This window comes from Rattus rattus, chromosome 1 (genome assembly GCF_011064425.1).
Source record: "Rattus rattus isolate New Zealand chromosome 1, Rrattus_CSIRO_v1, whole genome shotgun sequence".
Lineage (NCBI taxonomy): Eukaryota > Metazoa > Chordata > Mammalia > Rodentia > Muridae > Rattus > Rattus rattus.
Window position 1 is genome coordinate 121393285 of NC_046154.1, and position 21308 is coordinate 121414592.

The following is a 21308-nucleotide window of genomic DNA, read 5'->3' on the forward strand; positions in this document are numbered from 1 at the left end:
AATAGCTCTTGTAGTGCACATGGGATATAATTATATAGATTTCAAATGCAAGAAAAACTACTTTACAGCTGAGTGCGCTTATCTGAGTGGACATAAAACAAAGCTTCGAAATTATGTCATGTTCCGTGGTAGTGACAGCATCCTGTCACCTCTGTCTCACAGAAAACTGTACCCAAGCAGTTTTAAAGTTTCAGGCCAAAATGAAATGTACCTGAAAAACCTCAGATCCTCAGATAAATGCGTTAAGCACGGAGGGTTGACACGCCTCTGCTCCTTCCTGCGTAAGTACCATCGCAACCTCAGAGCTCGATGCTTGTCAGCATGTAAGAGAATCTCATAGACAACTCCCATGCGGTGAGGTCAGTCCGCTCTCTGGGACCGGAAGAACAGAAGGGTAGGAGAATGTCGCTGCCTTGGACCTTTCCTTGTGAGAGTGGGGGTATAAACCCCCTGGTGGGTGTGGGGGAGTCTCTGCCAGAGGGCAGAAAAGAAACAGAACAAGGGATTGTTTTCCCTTTGGTACTAGAGATAAAAATGTATCTCAAAATGCCTCCCTTTTTTTTCTAATAGAAAGTGAGTTAGAGGAAACAAAGAGGGTATGTACACCCCAAATGCAGTAAGCTTTTGGAAGTTCATGATCTTCCCCTGCTCCCTCTCACATCCACAGCCTCCCTATTAGCTGAGGGTTAGTGAAGACAAGGGCAGAAAAGAGTTGTCTGTGAGTTTCTACCAGGAGGTAAAGTTATAGAAAATGATGCAGGTCCCTGACCAAAAGGCCTAATATCTGAGAACTGGGTATTTCACCGAATCCAAACATTTATATTTTACATATATATCTATATGTGTATGTACATGTATTTCTGAGCTAGTACAAAACTGTAAGAGATACAGCCACAATATGAGTGGAAAACATAAGTTCTGCAGCTTTCTAGAAAGCTGACATTTAGCTGTCCACATCCTTGTGACAGGCACCCCATCTCTCAAAGCGGGTAGAGTGAACACAATCAAAGGTGGCCTGAGGGTCAGGGGCACAGGGCAGCTTCTTCATTTCCCTCTGCTGCTTCGGAGCTGTGTCTGAAACCTGGCAAATGAATGAGATGGATCCTTTGCACAGCCTTTCCCAGAAGCCAAGTGAGCCAGACAGTCACACGGCCTAGTGTCCACTGTGACAAAGCAGAGGCCTGGCATCTCCATCAGCATTTCATGGAAAGGACCAGGCTCCTTCAAACACTGAGTCTGCTCTCTCACACACTGACCGCTCCACACTCTCCAACAAGGCATGCCCTTGGGCAGCCCTCCATCTCGATAGTGAGGTGAGGAGAGGATGTGGAGTGCTGGTGAGTCGCAAGACAGAGTACAAGAGACAAGCATAGGAACAGAGACAAAGAAACACCCAGTTTGCTACTTAGAAAGAGGGTGGAGGATGAAGCAGTGAGTCAGGGAGGAAGGATCACACGGTGAATCCCATGAGAAGATGGCCTCCATTAAGTGGTCAGTAAAAGCTCCTGGATCAGCAACTGACCAAGAAACAGCAATGCCAATAAAGTGGGACTAAGGATTTCTAATTAAGTATTTGAGACAAAGTAAAGTCAGCAACTAATCGGAAGAAACTTCCTGTCAACTCTAGGAGCATAGAGACAGGGGAAGATGTGCTGAACAATAGCCGAAGACAGGAAAGCCCACAAAACATATAGGTTTACAAAGCAAAACTAAGCAGATGTGATCAACTCAAATGCAGCAACTTGTTACCACCAAAACAAAACAGAACAACTGGTCAACCCAACTGTGTACCGCTTCAAACTTGGGGACTGTGAACTAGAAATGCAGCAACCAGGGCAGAATATTATCTAAGGAAAGGTGACATCATCTCACAAATGTCTACCTTATTCTACAGAGGAATTATATCTCTACTTAGCCTTTCATGTCTTCCTCTGGTGTCTCATGCACTTTCCTTTTTTTTTTTTTTTTTTTTTTTTTTTTTTTTTTTTTTTTTTGTTTTGTTTTTGTTTTTAGAGACAGGGTTTCTCTGTGTAGCCCTAGCTGTCCTGGAACTCGATCTGTAGACCAGATTTGCCTCAAACTCAGAGATCCGCGTCTCTCTGCCTCCTGAGTGTGGGATTAAGGGTGTATGCCAGTACTGCTCAGCATCTGATTCACATTTATTCAGCAGTTTGTGCTGATAAGTCCCAAAAATTGATATATGTCCCTCACTAAAATCCAGGAAATTGCAACACATAGGGTGTAAAAGTTGTTCATGTTTATGTGGTTGGGAAAAGATCAAAGGAAGATTATGTTATTATAAATAAAATCCAAGTTTCAGTGTGCATAATAGTTTTACTGAAATGACGTCTGCTTGCAAACTGCCAGGTTTATTGGTATAGTTGTGTGATTGTGACTGTGGAGTCCTTATCTAGATTCTTAGAGACAACAGGCAGAACTATGGCCCTAAATCAAAGGGCTTTCTTTTGGTTTTGTTGTTTGTTTGTTTTTTTGTTTGTTTTTTAATAAAACCTTTGAGAAAGGTGATAAACTTAACAGACAACTTTTGAGACCATGAGTAAACTTGGGCTGGCTGGGCAGTGCCTGTGGGGTAGGGGTGGGGGTGGGGGAGACACAGCAAGGACTCACCAGTAAAAGTGCTCTTCCACCATCTTGGTCACAGCTCTTGAGACAGCTCTTTCATGGGGGCCAAGGTTTTTGTTTAAGTTCACTCCAAGTTTCTCTTCCAGAAAGTCGATTATGAATTCTGTGCCAGACACTTTTTCATTATTATATTCAATCCAAGGCATTTTCCCTTGAGCAGAGAGTTTTCCACCAAAATAGTTCTAAATAGAGCATTTTTGAGAGAGAGAGAGAGAGAGAGAGAGAGAGAGAGAGAGAGAGAGAAAGCAATGTGTATAAATGTCACTGATTAACAGAAACAACCATTCCAACCCCAGTGCTCAAATGAACTCAGCACACTGACTCTTTAAGATCATTACTCTAAAAGGGGGAGGGGGCCTTTTACTGAACAGTAAAGTATTAATTTGTGCCCATAGGTTCTGTCATGGGCTCAAATTCTATCTAAACTAGGAAAGGAAGGGGAACTGTGAGTCAAGGAGTGGGAGAAGAAAGGGGTAAGCTTGAAGTGGACAAGTGTAGCTACAGTGTGTAAAACTAGCCACAAAAAGAAAAAAAAAACTGAAGATAAACCACAAAGAAGATTGCACCAATTTATTAACCAAAGAACTCCTTTGAAATCCAGTATGTTGCATCTGAATGCTTATTGTCACTACAGAGCAAGTAAGAGATCCCCTAAATTATCTATCATACTGAGGTTAAAAACAAAGAATACACAACAGACTCAACTGCAGTGTCTCCTAAAGGAAATTAATTCAGCAGGTTCCTGGGTTTCAGCCCAGAGTTAATGGCTAGTCCTAGTGGTAGTGGGCAGAACCTGTTCAGACAAGCTCTGTTTTGATCTATAAGCACGGTAGAAGTATCTCAGAAGATATCAGAAAGAAGGTGTACAGATCAAGTTATACAATTGAAAATTACAATGACATTTGTTCTCCAATGTGCAAAAAGACAGGGACCACATGAATGGAGGGATTCTGGAAAATTCTGTCCTCAATCACTTTTCTCAATAAATAAAATCATTTAAAATTAATGTTAGAATGGTATCCACTGACTCGCAGACCACACACTAAATCAATCTGATTGTCAAAAACTCTTCTTTATACAATATACAAACACTATTGTATAATGCAAACGATGGCCCCTCAGAGGCCAATTGATACTCAAAACCATGGTGGGGTTGTTAAATGGCCAACCACTTTAAAGCGATCTAACACTGTCTTAAGTTAAACGTACACCACTCTTCTCTTTTTAAAAATGCATTTTATTATTTTATGTATATAAGTGTTTGCCTCCAATGTATATCTGTACCATGGGCCAGTCGGGTGACAGTGGAGCCAGAGGGGTCATTAGATCCTCTGGAACTAGAAATACAGTGGTGAGCCATCCTGTGGTGTGAGGAACTGAACCAGGATCCTCTAAAAGAGCCTCCTTCTATTAACTAATGTCTCTCCAGCCCCTACAACTTTCTTCATTTGTTCTTTTTTTTTCAAGATGTATTTGTTATTTATATGAGTACACTGTAGCTATCTTCAGACACACCAAAAGAGGGAATGAGATCCCATTATAGATGGTTGTAAGTCACTATGTAGTTTCTGGGAATTGAACTCAGGACTTCTGGAAGAACAGTCAGTGCTCTCAACCACTGAGCCATCTCTCCAGCCCCTCAACCTTCTTCTAATCAAGCCATTTCACTCCTAAGTATTTACCCAAGAGTAAGAAAGCATACAGCCATGCAAAGACATGTAAACAAAAGTCTGGGCCGGAGAGATGGCTATGTGGTTAATAGCATGTAGTGCTCTTCCAGAGGACCCAAGTTCGGTTCTGACTGGCCATATATGGTTGGAGGATACCACAGTCAGTAAAGTGCTTGCTTTTCAAGAGTGAAAACCAAAATTCAAACCACAGTCTCTACACTAAAAGCCAGAAGTGAAACAGGCATCTGTAATCTCATCAGTGGGGGAGTAGAGACAGGCAGAAGATTGGGACTTACTGGCCATCCAGCCTAGACAAAGTAATGAGCTCTGTGGTTGTGTGAACAATACTGTCCCCCAACAGGTTTCTGTGTTTGAATGCTTGGCTGCCAGTTTGAGAAAAGTTGGGTGATATGGCTTTGTTGGAGAAAGTCTGCCATTGGGGATGGGCTTTGAGGTTTCTAAAGCCTGCTAGACCCAGGCTTTCCCTCTCCCTCTCCCTCTCCCTCTCCCTCTCCCTCTCCCTCTCCCTTTCCTCTCCCTCTCCCTCTCATGTGTGTGTGTGTGTCTCTGTCTCCCCTCTCTGTGTCCCCCCACTCTGTCCTCTCTCTCTGCCCCTCCCTCATTCCCTCCCCTCTCTCTCCTACCTAGGGATCAGAACATAAAGCTCTCAGCTACTGCTCCAGTACCATGTCTACCTGCTTCCTGCCAGGATGATTAAGAACTAACCCTCTGAAACCACAAGCAAGGTCCCAATTAAATGCTTTCCTTATAAGTTGCCTCCATCTTAGTGTCTCTTCATAGCAGTAAAGCAGTAACTAAGATAAGCTCCAAGGTCAGTAAGAAACCATGCTCAAACATTAAGATAGAAAGCAATAAGATAAAGATAAAAAATACCAACATCAGTCTATGGTCCCACATGGCACACAAAGACAGAGGCACATGTGCTGGGCATGGGGCTGTGCACCTTTAATTCCAGCACTAGAGAGGCAGAAGCAGACAGATTTCTGTTGAGTTTCAGGCCAACACACATACAAAAGAAGTATACTGTAAATTCTTCCTTTCTTTCTCCCTTTCTTTCTCCCTTTCTTTCTCCTTTTCTTTCTTTCTTTCTTCTTTCTTTCTTGACTTTCATCCATCCTTCCTTTCAAAAACTCTAGAAAATGTAATCTAATCTCTGGTGACAGAAGGTCTATCCAAGGTTATTGAGAACAATGAAGTAAAAGCCAAAGAATTTCAAAGAGGCTCATGAAAATCTCAGAAGAAAATCGATCCTTTCACTGTGTTTTGTTTTGAAACAGTCTTAAATACTCCAGAGTTGCTTTGAATTTGCCACATAGTTAAGGCTAGTCTGGAACTCCTGATCCTTCTGCTTCTACCCCTAAGTGCTAGGATTACAGGTATGCACCACCACACTTGGCTGATACTTTCACTCTTGATTGTGACAATGGCTTCATAAGTACTTACCTCGTTAAAACAATTAACAAATTTTACACTTGAAACATGTGCAACTTGTTGCATGTCAATTTTAACTATAGGAAGTTGTGGACTTTTTTTAATAGAAGAAAGTATTAGATGAAATTTGGAATATAACAATCCTCAACATCTTTAAGTGTTTCTCTAGAATAGAGGTCAGCAAAATCTTCCTACAGAAAGCCAGGTAGTAAATACTCCAGGCTATAAAGTCTCTACTAACAGCTTAACATTGCAGCAGAAGAGCAGGCATGGGTCAACACAAGGGAACGAGTTTGGCTGCTTCCAATAAAAAGTCAGGACACTGAGATCTGAACTTAATTATTATTTTTATTTTTCCCCAACTATTCTAAAATCTATAAATGCCTCTTCCTTCACAGGCCTGATAAGACAACCCCTGTTGCAAAGGCTAGTCATTACCCACTTTCTTTGCTAGAGAAACCAAACTAAAACTAAAGCAACATTCTGATCAAGCCTGAGACAAGAAAACACCTTTTTACAAAGGTATATTTTAACAGAAGACTCTAGAAGAGCACAAATCAACTCTCCCTAGTAATCCCAAAACTTAAAGAATTTCAGAAATAAAACAAAAACTCCTGGATCTTTTGTTGGTAGGGATAATCTTGGGTACTGTGTGGAAGCATTACCTGTCAATAAAAATCTGATGGCCAATAAGCTGAGGCAGGATTAAAAGGTGGGACATCTGGCAGGAAGAGAGGAACTCTGGGATAGAGTCAGCCAGTGTCAGAGATTTCCCCCACTGGACTCTGGGGAAGTCAGTCAGAAACTGAGGAGGTAACTAGCTATGTGACAGACATAGAATAGTATAAACGGGTTAAATAAGTTATGAGCTAATAGGAACAAGCTTTTCTTATGGCCTAGGCATTTTTAAAATAAATAATAGGCCTACAAGTTGTTATTTGGGAAGTGGGGCCTGGGTGGAAAAGCATGAAGTTTCATTTGGTTTCTTTAGGGGATTAACACCCACACGGAGAGACAACAGCACAGCAGCCACCTGGACATGATAGGACCACTACTCTCACAGCACATCACAGCTGTGGTTGCCTGCACAGAACCTGTATGAGATAAGCCAGTCAGTGACAGCATGGTTAGAGAAGAGGCTGGCGTGAGGAGCTATTGACAGGGGATGGCTGCTAGGAGAGGGAAAAAAAATCTTCCTTATGCATGTCGACCCCAGACCAATGAGTAAATGGGGCCCCCACAAATTGAATTCAGTCAGTTATTTAAAAAAAAAAAAACATAAAGAGGAAAGGGGGTGGAAAAGTAGATTCAGGGTTAAGTTAGAGGAAAGAAGTGACTGTAAATGTGATGTAAATACAGTGTATGCATATATGAAATTCTCGAAGACCTAATAAAAATTATTGTATTAAAAAAATCAAGGAGTTGGGGATTTAGCTCAGCAGTAGAGCGCTTGCCTAGCAAGCACAAGGCCCTGGGTTCGGTCCTCAGCTCTGAAAAAAAAAAATGGTTGAAGTTGGGATTGGAGATATGGCCCCATGGTTAAGAATATTGGCTGCTCTTCCAGAGGACCTGGGTTCAATTCCTAGCACTCATATGACAGCCCATAACCACTTTAACTACAGTCCCAGAGGATCTAATGTCCTTTTTTGACCTCTGCAAGCACTAGTCACACGCACACATTTGGTCCACAGACATACGTACAAAAAATACATGGCAAAACACCCATACACTAAAGAACTAGGTAGATACATATTTTGTAAGTCATTCAATCTGTTTCTACATAAATCACACCCAGATTTTTATGTCTCTGTATGGTGTGCACTAGAGTATGGCCTGCTTCTGAGATCTCATGGCCACAAGCTTGGGCTGAGCTTCAGGGTCCTGGACTTCTCAAACTGGTCTCACCTTTCCAGAGGGTCAAAAGCAGAGTGTGAAGAAGGTAAATGCCACTTACCACTGTCTTCATTAGACTAGTCTTTGTTCAGAGAGTCTTGATACTTAATCTCATTGCTTATTATCAAATGAAAGTAGGTCAAGCCTCAAAATAAAATAGTAATGAAACCAGATTGCCTATGCACAGTTTAGAAAAAAGGAACTTCCTCTAGTCGAACCTTTATCCTTATACTGTTATACAGAAAGCAACCTACACAATCATACATGGGTGCTACTTAGACATTATCTTTAATATTAGTTAAAAGAAATGTCACACCTCTCTAAAAGTTACTAGTGCACCTGACATTTCTGTCATTTGTATTCTAGAGATGTAAAATCACCACACAAGACTACCCCTGTTGCCAATTTCTCTTGCTGCACTGGAATCCTCCCATCATGTCCCTTTTAGATTCATTGCTTCACATGTAATCTAGCTTCAACAATGCCACCAGAAGGAATTCTACAGTGCAAATGATACAAATATTCTGCCTCGGGGTTGGGGATTTAGCTCAGCGGTAGAGCGCTTGCCTAGCGAGCACAAGGCCCTGGGTTCGGTCCCCAGCTCCGAAAAAAAAAAAACAAAAAACAAACAAACAAAAAAAAAACAAATATTCTGCCTCAAAATCAGTGCTAACTAAGCATAGTAGCATATGCTTATATCCCTGCATGCTAGAGGCTGAGGCAGTGTGTACAACATAGCTGAGTTCAAGGCTAGTCTGGGCTATGTATTAGACCTTATCTAAAAAATAATACACTTTAAAATGCTTACCATGAAAATAAGAAAACCAGAGTTTAGTTGTTTAGAGCCCATGTAAATGCTGGGTAAATGTGATGGCTTACCTGTAATTCAACCCTAGAGATGAGAGACAGGATCCCAAAGTAAGCTGGTGAGACTAACGAAATCAGCAAGCTCTGGGTTTGATTGAGATACCCTGCCTTAGTGAATAATGTGGAAGAGCAATCAAGGAACAGTCTCATAATTAACCTAGGACCTCCAGCACACAAATTTCAACATGCATACATATGCATATGCAAACCAGACAAACAAAACAAAACAAACAAACAAAACAGATTTATTTTTAGTATAGAATAGAGTTTATTCAGGAGGGGAGTTAAGAGGGTAGTAGGGGCAGAGAAAGACAGAGAGAGAGAGAGAAGAGTAGAAAAGAGGAGTAGAGGAGTAGAGTAGAGGCCAGCCATGGGGGGGTGGGGGGCAGAAAGGGGAAGAGAGGAAGAAAGAGAGAGAGGGGAGGAGGGGAATGGGAGAGAAGGGACAAAGGGAAAAGAGGGTAGGAGAGCAAGAGAACATTAAAACAAAATTTAAAAGCTGAGGTTATAATTCAGTGGTAGATCACTTGCCTCATATACAGAGAACATTGGTTGACCTAGTACCTTCCTCTTGCAAATAAAATAAAATAAAATAAAATAAAATAAAATAAAATAAAAATTGCAACAACTACCTAGACTCATAGCATCCAGCTGATGCCACCTGCCGAGCATAGTGACACATGACTTTAATCCCAACACTCAGGAGGCAGAGACAGGCAGATCTCTATGAGTTCAAGGCCAGCCTGGACTACATAGTGAGTTCCAGGATATCCAGAGCTGCAAAGGGAGACCTTTACCTAAGAAAATACAAAACAAACTACAGAAATAAAAACTATAGGTCAATTCTGGGTATGATAACTCAAGTATGTTTTCATAATCAATATTTGCTTTGTAGCTAAAATTAGAGACAATTATAATTTACTTAGGTATGACCAGATCTAAGGAAAAACCTTTGGGTATCATCATCGCCATTCTAAGATAATGAATTTTAAAGCCTAAGTGAGATTTCAAAGTCTTGGAGCTCTGACTTGCTATACTGACCTCTAAATTTTCAGCTCAATTGCTTTTAACTATGTAACAAAATGAATCCTCACTGTACTCCAGACCACCAGCACCTCCCACGGGCTACATTTGAAACAACTTGGCTCTCTTTTGTAAACTGTAACACTTGGAGAAAAGCCCATGTACCTAATATATATTGTAATTTTGTAGAAAAACTGTTCACATTGGGGGGGGGCAGGTTAAAGCATTGTAAACGAAGTGTCTTGATTTTTGCACAGTACTTTCGAATGGTGTGTGAAAAATATCTTTCTAAAAGCATATTAAAAGAGAGCGAAAGCAAGGGAGGTGAGATAATAACCATAAGTGAACTTGTGGGGAGCACTGGGGTGCTCTTTATATTAGTCATACAGGTTGTCCATAGAAAACAGAAAATCAAGCCAGAGAGCTGAAACGCAAGATGAGCAAATAAGCAGAACACAGGAAGTGGAGGCCGAGGACCACGGAGGGGCTCTGGCTGTTTCCCAGCACAAAGCCTGGAGAGGAAAGCCAGTACCCTGAGAGGAGATCTAAAAAGAAAGTGTGGACCTCTGATGAGTACAACACAAAAGAAAGGACTACCATGCTGCGTACAGGCAGCACGTGGCAAAAATAGTGGGTCAGCCCAAATGCTTCTAGTTAGCATAATGAATATCCTCCCACAGACAAAGGGAGAGATTAGGAAAATTGACTAAGGAGACACACTTTTCAGGAAAATATAAGGGCCAAGTGGTGGCACACGCTGGGAGGCAGAGGCAGGGGGATCTCTTTGAGTCTGAGGCCAGCCTGGTCTACAGAATGAGTTCCAGGACAGCCAAGGTTACACTGAGAAACCCTGGAGAGAGAGGGGGGAGAGGAGGGGGATGGTTAGGGGAGGGGAGGAAGTGAGAGGAGAGGAGGGGGTGGGGGAGGGGAGGGGAAAAAAGTCAACCTTAGTCAACAGCTAGCCAGGAATGGTGACATACACCTAGAATGGTGGCAAGAGGAATGGCCAACCAAGGCTACACAGGAAAGAGTCTAAAGAAGAAAGAACACAACCGATGAAAACACCACAAGGGGCTGGAGGGATGGCTCAACAGTTAAAAGCACGCAGCTTTTCAGAGAACCCAAGTTTGATTCCCACCACCCACATCCAGCAGATCACAACTACCTGTGATCCAGCCTCCAAGGAATCAGGTACCTACGGCCTCCACAAGCTCCTGGACTCACATGTGCACAGCCCTAGATACACAGGCACACAGAATTAAAAATTAAAAAAATAAAACATTAAAAAAAAAAAAAAACCCAGCAACATAATGGTTGCAAGAACAGAATACAGCATTGGATGCTCAGCAAAAGGAAAGTTCCATGAGGCAGCAGAGAATTACAGGACAGCACAGAGTCAAGAGAGAGAAAAGCAGAAGGACGAACATCTAGACAACAGGGAACAGGCACGGAGAAAATCAAACAATTATTAAAGGAAATATTTTTAAAATATTAATGATTAGTTCTCCCAGAATAAAAAATTTTAAAAAGCTCATAGTCACCTCAGTCCGGTCCAAGTGGCGCTCACCGGGACAACAAATGAGAGCAAACACTCCCTGGGACATTTAGCACTTAGAACCCTGAATATAAACTGGTGCAGCCAACCTGCAGAATGAAGGTTTCTCAAAAAAGCTAACGTGTGAGCCACTATACCACTTCTGGATGCACAGCTGAAGGAATCTAAGTCAACAGTTAGTGAGGCACTGTTCCCAACAGCCCAGTGACGAAACCAGCCTAAGTGTCCGGCAATCCGTGAATGATTAAAGAAATGTGCTGTGTATACACAGTGGGGTTTTACCGGGCCATAAAGAATGAAATTATGTCACTTACTGGGAAATGGATTGAACTGGAAATCACTCTGGTAAATGAGACACACCAGACTCAGGAAGAACACGCTCACATTTTCTTTCATATGCAAACACTAAGATTTAAATTTAGACATATGCATGCATTTCTGTGTCCCACAAAAACTAAAAGGAGAGCCTAAGTGTTGGGGAAAGAGAGAGTAATGGAATTCATGTGACCTGAATACTGGGAGAGACTATTTGGGGTGAAGAATTGAGCCAGCAATAGAGTTGGGGAGCAGGGGAGGAGAGGGTCAAATTAGGCAAAGTATAATGACACATATGTAAAAGTAATATGTAAAAGTAATATGTAAAAGTATAATGACACATATGTAAGAAAATGTGACACTCACAACCAAACAGACCACTATCCAAACAACAACAAAACCAAAATCAAACTTTTCCGTTTCTAAACCATGCACCTTTGTGGGGTTAGATTTTCCTCATAGATTGCAGACATCAACAAACATTGAATATAAATTGGACATGAGCCTAAAGCATTTACCTTATAAGCTAGAATAGAGCAGATTTATAAAGATGCAAAAAAAGTTCCTTTTTTCAGTAAATGTTTCTGTGTTTGAAAATGTATTGTTCTAAGAAATGGTATTTATGCTAATGCTTATTGGGTTTATTATCTCTAAAGAGTTAAAAGGCTCAATTATTTTTAATAAAAGAAAACATGCTGTAATCAAATCCATTGCTTTTTATGTTGACTTTAGAAATTTATAAAAAGAAAAGACACATAAAAACTCAAAAGAAGGGCTGGAGAGATGGCTCAGCGGGTAAGAGCACTGACTGCTCTTCCAGAGGTCCTGGGTTCAAATCCCAGCAACTACATGGTGGCTCACAACCAATGCCCTCTTCTGGTGTGTCTGAAGATAGCTACAGTGTACTTATGTATAATAAATAAATAAACATTAAAAAAAACTCAAAAGAATTTAAAAAGAACCAGAGGGGCTGGTGAGGTAGCTTAGCAAGCGAAAGTACCTGCCACCAAGCCCGATGACCTAAGTTTCATCCCCAGGCTGCACACGGCAGAAGGAGAAAACTGACTACTTCACATGTGTGGCCTTCACACATGTGCCATGGTATGCAGACGTATTATGTGCGTGTGCGTGAGCACACACAATAAATAAAAAGCTGAAAAAGTACAGGGTACAGATATATAAGAGAGATAGGTGATAGATAGATAGATAGATAGATAGATAGATAGATAGATAGATAGATAGATGATAGATAGATAGATAGATAGGAAATGCACCATTAAGTATTAAGATTAAAAACCAATTCTAAAAAAAGTCAGAGAAAAAGCAATGAGATTAAGTTAAGTTTCTCAGTAGCTGCCAGCAGTTGAGAGGCAAAGGCAGGAGGACCAAGTTCAAGGACTCACTCTAGCTACTGGTACAAACTGAGTTCATGGCCAGCTTACCCTACAGAGCAAGTTCCAGGCCAGCCTGGACTACATAGTGAGACTGTCTTTAAAAACCACCACCAACAACAACAACAAAATTCTCAGTAGCAACATCAGAGTAAAAAAGACATTGGGGTAATAGTTTCAAAACACTAAATGTAAAGAATTTTGGAAGAAAACTTATGAAATGTGAAACTGGAGGTGGAGGAAGCTGTTTCAGAATTCCAAGCCATGGAGACTTAACAGGAAAATATTCATCAAGAAATGACGCACCAAAGTCAGGTGCATGCCTTTAAACTCAGCATTCAAAAGGCATGGAGGAGGGGCAGATCTCTGAGATTTCAAGGCTAGCCTGGTATATTATAGCAAGTTCCAGGCCAGCCAGAGCTACATAGTAAGGCCCTGTCTCAAGGAAGGAAGGAAGGGAGGAAAAGAGAGAGGGAGAGAAATTACCCAAATGAAAAGATAGCCTGTGTAGGATACGCATAGGTAAATAGGTAACTGGATGTAAAACATTTTTTATATAAATTTACCAAATGTAAGAATGCTATTTCCAGAATGCAAAGCTAGTAAGACTCTTGGATCCAATACAGACAATGCAATATCTATGAGAAGCAAATGTATAAAAGATAAAGAGATAGAGAAAGATATCCCAACTGAATAAGAACCAAGGGAGGGCTGAATCCACCTCACTATGTGACAAGTCCAATTTTAAATCATCACAAGGGACAATAATTGGAGCTGTACTTTGAACACTAAAACACTTTGAAATGCAATCCTCTGTGGTATAAGTACCTAATAATAAAACCTCAAATATACAAACAGTATAAAAGTATGAACCAAACAACAAAAAGAGACCAATCAATGAAGACTTGACTGCTTTTACCCTTTGGGAAGCAAAGGCAAACCATTTTTAAAACGCAAAAGTGCAGCTCTAAAAGACACAGCAAACATGTTCAAGCAAGTAAACAGATAAACAGATGCATACTGATAAGATTTAATTAATTATTTTCACTATTAAAAAAGAAAAATAACTGCCAGGAGGTGGTGGCGGGTGCCTTTAGTCCTGGCTCTTGAGAGACAGGGGCAGGCTGATCCCAGAGGGAATCGGATCTCTGTGAGTTGGAAGACAGAGCTCACTCTAAGGCCAGAGTGGGTTCCTGGACAGCCAGTGCTACACAGAGAAACCCTGCCTGCGCTGAATGAAAAACTTACACATTTGGATAAAGTCTCAGTAAACTGAAGGACTGGCATCAGAGACTATTTTCTCTGACCATAACCTAAAAACTTATAGAAATGGAGCTTCAGTAAACTTACACCCAGCTAGAATTTGTTTAAAAGGGAAGCATAAGGGAAAAGTTAAGCTACATAGAGTAATGACAAGAACAGCAATAATGCAGCCATGTGTGAGCCATCTCCAGGGTTACTGAGGGGAAAACGGACGTCTTCAAGTACATTCTTTTGTTTACTCTTTCTATGAAATGGTGTTTGTTTAAATTATCCATTTCTAAACATCACTAATTAGCCATAATTAAGATTCTCACATATTTTCTTTTTTCACAGGGTGAAAATACTTGCAAATTATTTATTACATATGAATGTGTATGTATATGCATGTATGTATGGGTATGTGCGTTTCTTTTTCCTTCTTTTTTCTTGAATTTCTTCTTATAATACTTTTTATTTATTTACTTTATATGTCTGGTTTTTGCTTGTCTTGGTGCCTAAAGTCAGAAGAAGACATGGGATCCCCTGTAACTAAAGTCACACATGACCATGAACTATCAGGTAGGTGTTGGAACCGAACCAGGGTCCTGCAGGAGTCACAAATGCTCTTAATCACCAACCCATCTCTCCAATATCTTTTAATTGATTCTTTAATGCTGAAATGAACAGGTACTTCCTTGATAGCCACTTGAGCAAAACATAGGGAAGTTAAAGTCTATTCAAAGACGGAGCTGTAGTTGGGTGGGAAGCCCTTGTCTGGTACACATGAGGCAAAGCTTCAGGCCCTAGAACTGCCAATCTAGTGTGCCCTTTAACCCCACACTCATGGAGGACAAAATGACAAATGAAAACCTAAAAGTCCCACCAGGCAGTCACACACTTACATTTCTCACCAGCTGCTCTGTATGCCTATCCAAACCTCCCACCAAAGAACACATTAAAAGAAATACTGAGTCCTTCATTAAAACTGATGCAAAAAGACGTTAATAGACCCTGGAATCACATGCCTGTCTTACTGAGGACTCGGCACTGTTACCTTCAGACCCTGCCTACACTGATATTCACTTTTCTGACATCAACTACCCCTCCCTCTAGGTGATATCAATGGCATAAGAGTAAAACACATTTGCAAACAGGTACCTGATAGGGAAGGTCGGCCATTCTTAAGTAAGTTTCCATTTTCAAACAGAAAGGAGACAAGCTGGGGACACCATTGTTAGGTCTTGCAAACTGATGCAAAATAATGGCGTCTTTGGAGTCGAGCTCTTGCTGCTTCCTGTCAGAAATAAAGAACAGCCTGCATGTTAGTTTTCTGTTTCCTTAGTTCTCAAGAGGACCCTGAAGGACTGTAGTCCTCTATGGACACGTGGAAGTGTGTGTGTTAGGTCTTACCTCGTCTGGGGTTTAGAGACCAGAAGCATAGCGGACATGCAGGAGGATCTTACAAACTCTGAAGTGACTGTAACTTGGTGGCTCTGGGAAGTAATTACAAATCAACTAGCTTTTATTATGTGGAGCCCAAGGGCGAGAGGGGTATTTGGGGGACAGGCATTTTGCATTTACCATGTTCCACCTGACTGTGCATGTTTCCCGGGCATTGTTTTAGTTAATCTCCAAAGCAACCTTATAAAGTAGATATATTCCATATATTTTATGGATTGCAAATGCTAGAAGGTGAGAATGGTACTCCAGGCCTCTAATCCTGGCTCTAGGAGGCAGATACAGAAGGATCACAAGTTCAAGGTCTACCTGGGCTACAGAGAATCCTGGGTACAGAGATGGTCACATTGATAGTTCTCTGCAGAACCTGGGCAGTGCCTCCATTAGACAATCCCTTGAACCAGACCCTTCTCCATAAGATGAGGAGACAACAGAATGGGCAGGCTGCACTATGACCCACATCTCCAGGAACTCTAATACTAAAAATCCCATTTCTAGATGGACAGTCACATGGATTTAATAAAAAAAAAAGTATCTGTGAACGTTTAGTAAGCTATCAAGCATTAAAAGTTGGCAAGAATTTATTCTTACACAACAAGATATGGTCTTGTACAATTACAGTTTCACCCAATCTGGCTTACACACCCCTCAGGGACCTATTACAGTTTCCACCGTTTTGTGTGCCTAGCATTTCCCAGTCAGATAAACTACATTCTCAAGCTTGCCCCCACCCCCACCACCATGCTTCCCCTCTCCAAATCCCAGTTTAGTTCTACACCTACTTCTGGCCAAGAAGAAATGGCTTGTGACCATCCCCACATGGTGCTCACTAGTTTCAGCATCTCCATAACAAGTTCTTTTGGGGTTTACCAACTGAGAGCCTACTCCATTTAAATTGCTCAGAGTGACTCATTCTAAATCACAAGCCAAAAGATTAAAAGCATTCACTACAAAACCAAGGTTGTATGTACTATGAAATGTGTGGGAGGTCAGATATTGAAATCCAGGACCCACTTTTTGACTCTATTAGTAGACAATATGAACTCTACACTTCACAACTGACTTTGCCCAGGACAATAATTCACACTACAAAGTGATGTTTTCGTATAAATCAGAGAGGCAAAGGTTTAAGAACTAAAAGGAGGTAAATAGGAAATCCTCTGCCTCTCTGGCCCAAAGAGTCAAGTTCTAAAGACTAATTTAGGCCCCATCGCAGTCACAAAGATGCTGCTTATGTCCAGCATGTGCCAGTGACGCCACAGACATGGCCCGTATTAGCCTACTTGATCCCACTCTAAAGCGGGCATTGCTTGAGTTTAAATTTGGGATGCCGTACTAATGTTTTGTAGTAGATGGGAAACTTCAAAGTCAGAAAGCAATTTGCCTGAGGAACACCAATTTAGGACCAAGTCTGTCAGGCCAAGAATGGCAGCAGATTTCAGTTATTCAGAAGGCTTGGGCAAGAAAAATTGCAAGTTTAAGAGCAGCCTAGGCAATTCAGTTAGACCACGTCAAAAATAAATGCCAAAAAAAATGAGTGAAAAATGAGGATATAACTCTATGGTAGGGTACTTGGCTTCCCTGGGTGAAGCATTGGGATCAATCCCTAGTACAACCCATTTATATAATATATAATGTGTGTGTGTGTGTGTGTGTGTGTGTGTGTGTGCATCAAAAGGCTGAATCAAATTTGAACCCGAACAACCTGTCTCCATAGGCCTCCTTCTACATGTCAGAACCCCTCCTTAGTTTAAGGTCACAGGATAAATTGCTTCCTGTGCAACTTTATCATAAAACAGCCTTAGAAGGAGATTTGAATAACAACACCTGCAGAGGCCAGCTGGCTAACCTAATAGGAGACTCGCTAGCCCCTGGCCCTGCTCTAAAGACACCAGAGATGATCATGCCTCTACAACAGGCAATGAGTCAGTCGTGGTGATCAGATAGGGACCCTTTAGCTCGAGAGCACAAAGTGCAAATGCACCCCAGGTAATGAAGTCATTACTTAGTCATTTGGTTTACAACCAAATTTCCAGATGCTGAGTGAATTTAATATAGATGCCAAGCCATCTCCACTCTGGGAAGACAAAGGATGAAAATGATAATTATTTTAAAATAGAACAGTGGAAAAATACAAACACCAAAAATATATTGCAAATAAAAAAAAACATGCATCACCCAAAAAAAAAAAAAATACCTGCATTGGTTATGCTCATTAATTAAACTTCTTAATTAACCTTATAAGTTTATTTTCTGAGACAAAGCCATAATTAAGGCTACTCTGGGCAACAGAAAGTCCAGGCAGAGTAGGGGAGAGTTGACGGTTGCCAATAAACTCAGACAGTGGGGGTCACTTCATTTTCCTCCCATACACGTCACATTTCGATTTTGCCTAACTGTACAGAAGCTTAGATTTCTCAGCAAGTAAAAGTCTTCCTCTCTTGTACCCTTTGAAGCCTGTCTTCACTGCTCCTGTCTGCTCCGTAGATCTCTGGACGCTGGCAGAAAGTTGAGTCTTGATCACAGGCCTCACTTCCCAGGAAATGCCCCTGTTCCCAGGTCCTTCCTTTTCCCCTAACAGAGCCCCTCAAAGTGAGCACTTTCTCCCAAGCAGCCAGGCTCCACACTGGAACCTCAGTGTTATCCTGTTACTGTGTGATCACCAGCAGGTTACCTAACCCCTCCCACTCCACAGTGGGAGCTGTTAAAGATACATGCAATCATGCCCGCGCGCGCGCACGCACACACACACACACATACACACACACACACAGAGAGACAGACAGACAGACAGAGACAGAGAACTACTAAGTTCCCAAAAATCCAGCTGCCTTCTTTCAGTTTGTATTATAATAGGGGTTTATCAATTCATTTGTCAAGAAACAAAAGTTAAACAAACATGGATCTTAAAACCCCTTGATTCATGTCAAGATCCAGAGCTGGGGCTTGTGGTTACCACAATGGGGAAGGAACTAGTCTAGGGCTTGTGGTCACCACAATGGGGAAGGAGCTAGCCTGGGACTTATGGCCACCACAATGGGGAAGGAGCTAGCCTGGGCAGAGGGCTCAAGAATATATAGGGTCCAAAGCTTCCAGGGTGTGGTCTATTCCAAAGGGAGCGCCCAAGGCCCCATTATTTCTGCAAGGTCATCGAAGCCACATTTTGGATTCAGCCATATGAAGCCTTCATTCTCCACCAACTGGAGAAATGCTGGGAAGCTGCATGGTACGGGGACAGTCTTCATAGGCTTTGGACTGAAATACAACTGAGAAACAACAGGCTACTGTTTAAAAAAAAACACTGCACAGATGTGGGGTGTCTTTATATGGACTGAAACCTGACTTGAAAATAGAGTCCTAAAGACTGGAGCCAAGGGGAGTAATCTTGATGATATCTCACGTTAAAACTTTTGTGTTTGGCTCAACTAAATTCAAGACGCTGTGCTCAATGAGATGCTCTGAAGTTAAAATAAACTTCTCAGTCTTCCATTATTGTGGCTAAATAATATGAGAGCCAACACATTTTCTCAGGTCCAAATGATTCCTTATCCTTTCAGAACCAACGAATAGTGTGAATTCAGTAGGGCTATCATAGTGTCCTCCTGGACTTCCCAAAGTCCATTAGAGGTCACCAGCCGCTTTATAACCTCTAGAACCATGCCCCCTCTTTTACCCTACCCCTGGAAAATATGGTACAAATACACCCTTGCTCCTTTGAAAATACTGGCCAGAAGAGAAATTCTGAGCTACTGAAAAGTGCTCTGCCTCCAACAATCTCCAGAGACTGGGGCCCCAAATGCATGGAAATTTTAACCCAAAATTGACACACCGGCTAGCCAAAGACTCTCTTGGTACCCTGTAATATCTACCACCTACTGCACTGAAGACCTATGGGACTAGCAATACCAACAGCAGGAGCCTCCATTTATTGTAATGTTCAAGTCAGCCCTGTACACATTCTGCGGCAGGCGGCCATGAAACTGTTTACAGCCCAGGGAGACTCCCTGTTAGGTCAAGTGCCCCATGTGCTAGTGCTGCCCTCAGATCTCCTACTGCTCGCACAACGATCGCATTTAAGCCCGAAGGTGCTCACAGTTCCACACCAGATAAGCAGGTAAGCAGGTTAAGGCTGCATTCAAAACTGAACAGGTTTGCACAAAGCAGAACTGCAGTCTCTTAATAATGTTGACATTTACCGAGAGGAATAAGAGAGAACTAACCTTTTAAGTAAAGATGAGGCTAATAGCTGCTGTTCCAGCATTATTACCTATAAACCAATTAGGCGTTTATAAAAGTGTGTCTTAGTATTTCTACAGAGCTTTCGTCTATTGGTACAAATGCATTGATTGCAGTTAGAATCTTCCTATGGGCTTTAGCGGATTGTTTTGATCCATAACACTAGTGACTCACAGCACTTTGCTTTTAGCATGGAAATGATGGAAGGCAAATGCTTTCTTTCCCCTCCCAATTCAATTCACCCATCAATTCTAAATGGCCTCTCACAAGTGGCTAGGTGGCCATGAAACGCCTTAGGGGGTTGAGGATGAGTGAGGACACTTGGACCTTTGAGCTGCGGGACCTAGGGGCTGGCTCCGGAACCCCCTTCGAGCCAGCCCTACCCAGGCTAGCTGCCCCGGTCAGCGCCCGCTTCGGGGCCCTCTCTCTGGCTCACCTAATGACCAGGAGTTCGTGGAGCAGATACGCAGCCGCGGCCAGCAAAGCTCCCCCGGTCAAATAAAGGGTTTTCTTCCACCAGGGATCCGAGCCCAGCCCTGCCATGATCCCACCGTAATCCTGCAAAGGGAAAGCGATGATGTCCCCATAAAAGGAGAAGGGCTCCTCGGACCCGGCCCACCAGCCGAAGAAGGAGATGCTCTGGTTCCAGCTCAGGTCCACCACGCACGGCCTGGACGAGGCAAAGCCAACCCCCCAGTGCATGCTGCGCGGCTGGCTCCGGGCGCCCCTCCCAGGGCCCGCGCCGCCCGCATGGGAAGGGGCCGGCGCCCGGGCGGGCGGGCTCAACGGTGCGCAGGGGGCGCAGGCGGAGGCGGTAGTGGAAGGGCGCGGGTGGCGAGCGGAGAGCCGGGCTGACGGGGCCCCGGGGCCCGGCGAGGCAGCGGCGGCCGCCGGCCTCCCTGGCCGAGGCCTCTCGCAGGCGTTCTTTGTGTCGGTGCGTGGAAAAGGCCACGTGATGTCATTGCTCCCCAGGGCCGGGCAACAGAGGCGGGATAAAGTCACCTACCCCGCGCCCTGCCCCCCGCCCAGCATCCCCGCGGTGCGCTGCTTCCACTCGGCCGCAGCTGCGGGGCTGGGCGCCGGGGATCCGGGAGGCGGGCGGTGCGGGAGGCTGCGATGACTGCGGCTGAGCCGAGCCCAGAGCCGCCGCCCTCGATCCCACCCTCTCCCGCCTGCAGGCGCCTTGCAGGACACCGGACTCACCTGCCCTAAGCCACCAACTGGAAACCTTGGGCCAGGGCAGATTAAGGTCGGGAGTGTGTCTGCTCTGGTTGCTTTAAAGCGCCCAGGGGAGCACAAGCACCTAGGTCCTGGGCAGGGTACTAATGAAGTGCTGTCTGCCTTGACAAATAACAGCAGAAAGTACTCTTGGTGAGAAATCATTCCCTCCTCAGAAATCGTTATCAAGAAGATCACTGAATACCACGTTCGGTGGGTCTCCTTCCCTTTGGGTGCAGAAAATTTGTAAAAGAAGCAACTGTGGTTTGCCCACCCTGGATAAGCCTGAAGAGATTGATTGGGGATTGGGTTTAGGGCCTTACACAGCCAGGCAAGCTCTCTACC

At 43.0% G+C, this 21308-nt stretch overlaps 1 protein-coding gene across 1 annotated transcript in view; it reads right to left on the minus strand.

The window, feature by feature from the left end:
- Nucleotides 1-20831, minus strand: part of Faxc (failed axon connections homolog, metaxin like GST domain containing) — a 61723-nt gene extending 40892 nt beyond the window's left edge. Inside the window, exons 1-3 of the mRNA XM_032905212.1 lie at nucleotides 20182-20831; nucleotides 15210-15345; nucleotides 2629-2825 (exon numbers count right to left, since the gene is read on the minus strand). Of these exons, the coding sequence (XP_032761103.1) occupies nucleotides 2629-2825; nucleotides 15210-15345; nucleotides 20182-20447 (599 nt within the window). The 5' untranslated portion in view covers nucleotides 20448-20831. The remainder of the gene's footprint in view (nucleotides 1-2628; nucleotides 2826-15209; nucleotides 15346-20181) is intronic.
- Nucleotides 20832-21308: the final 477 nt, after the last annotated feature.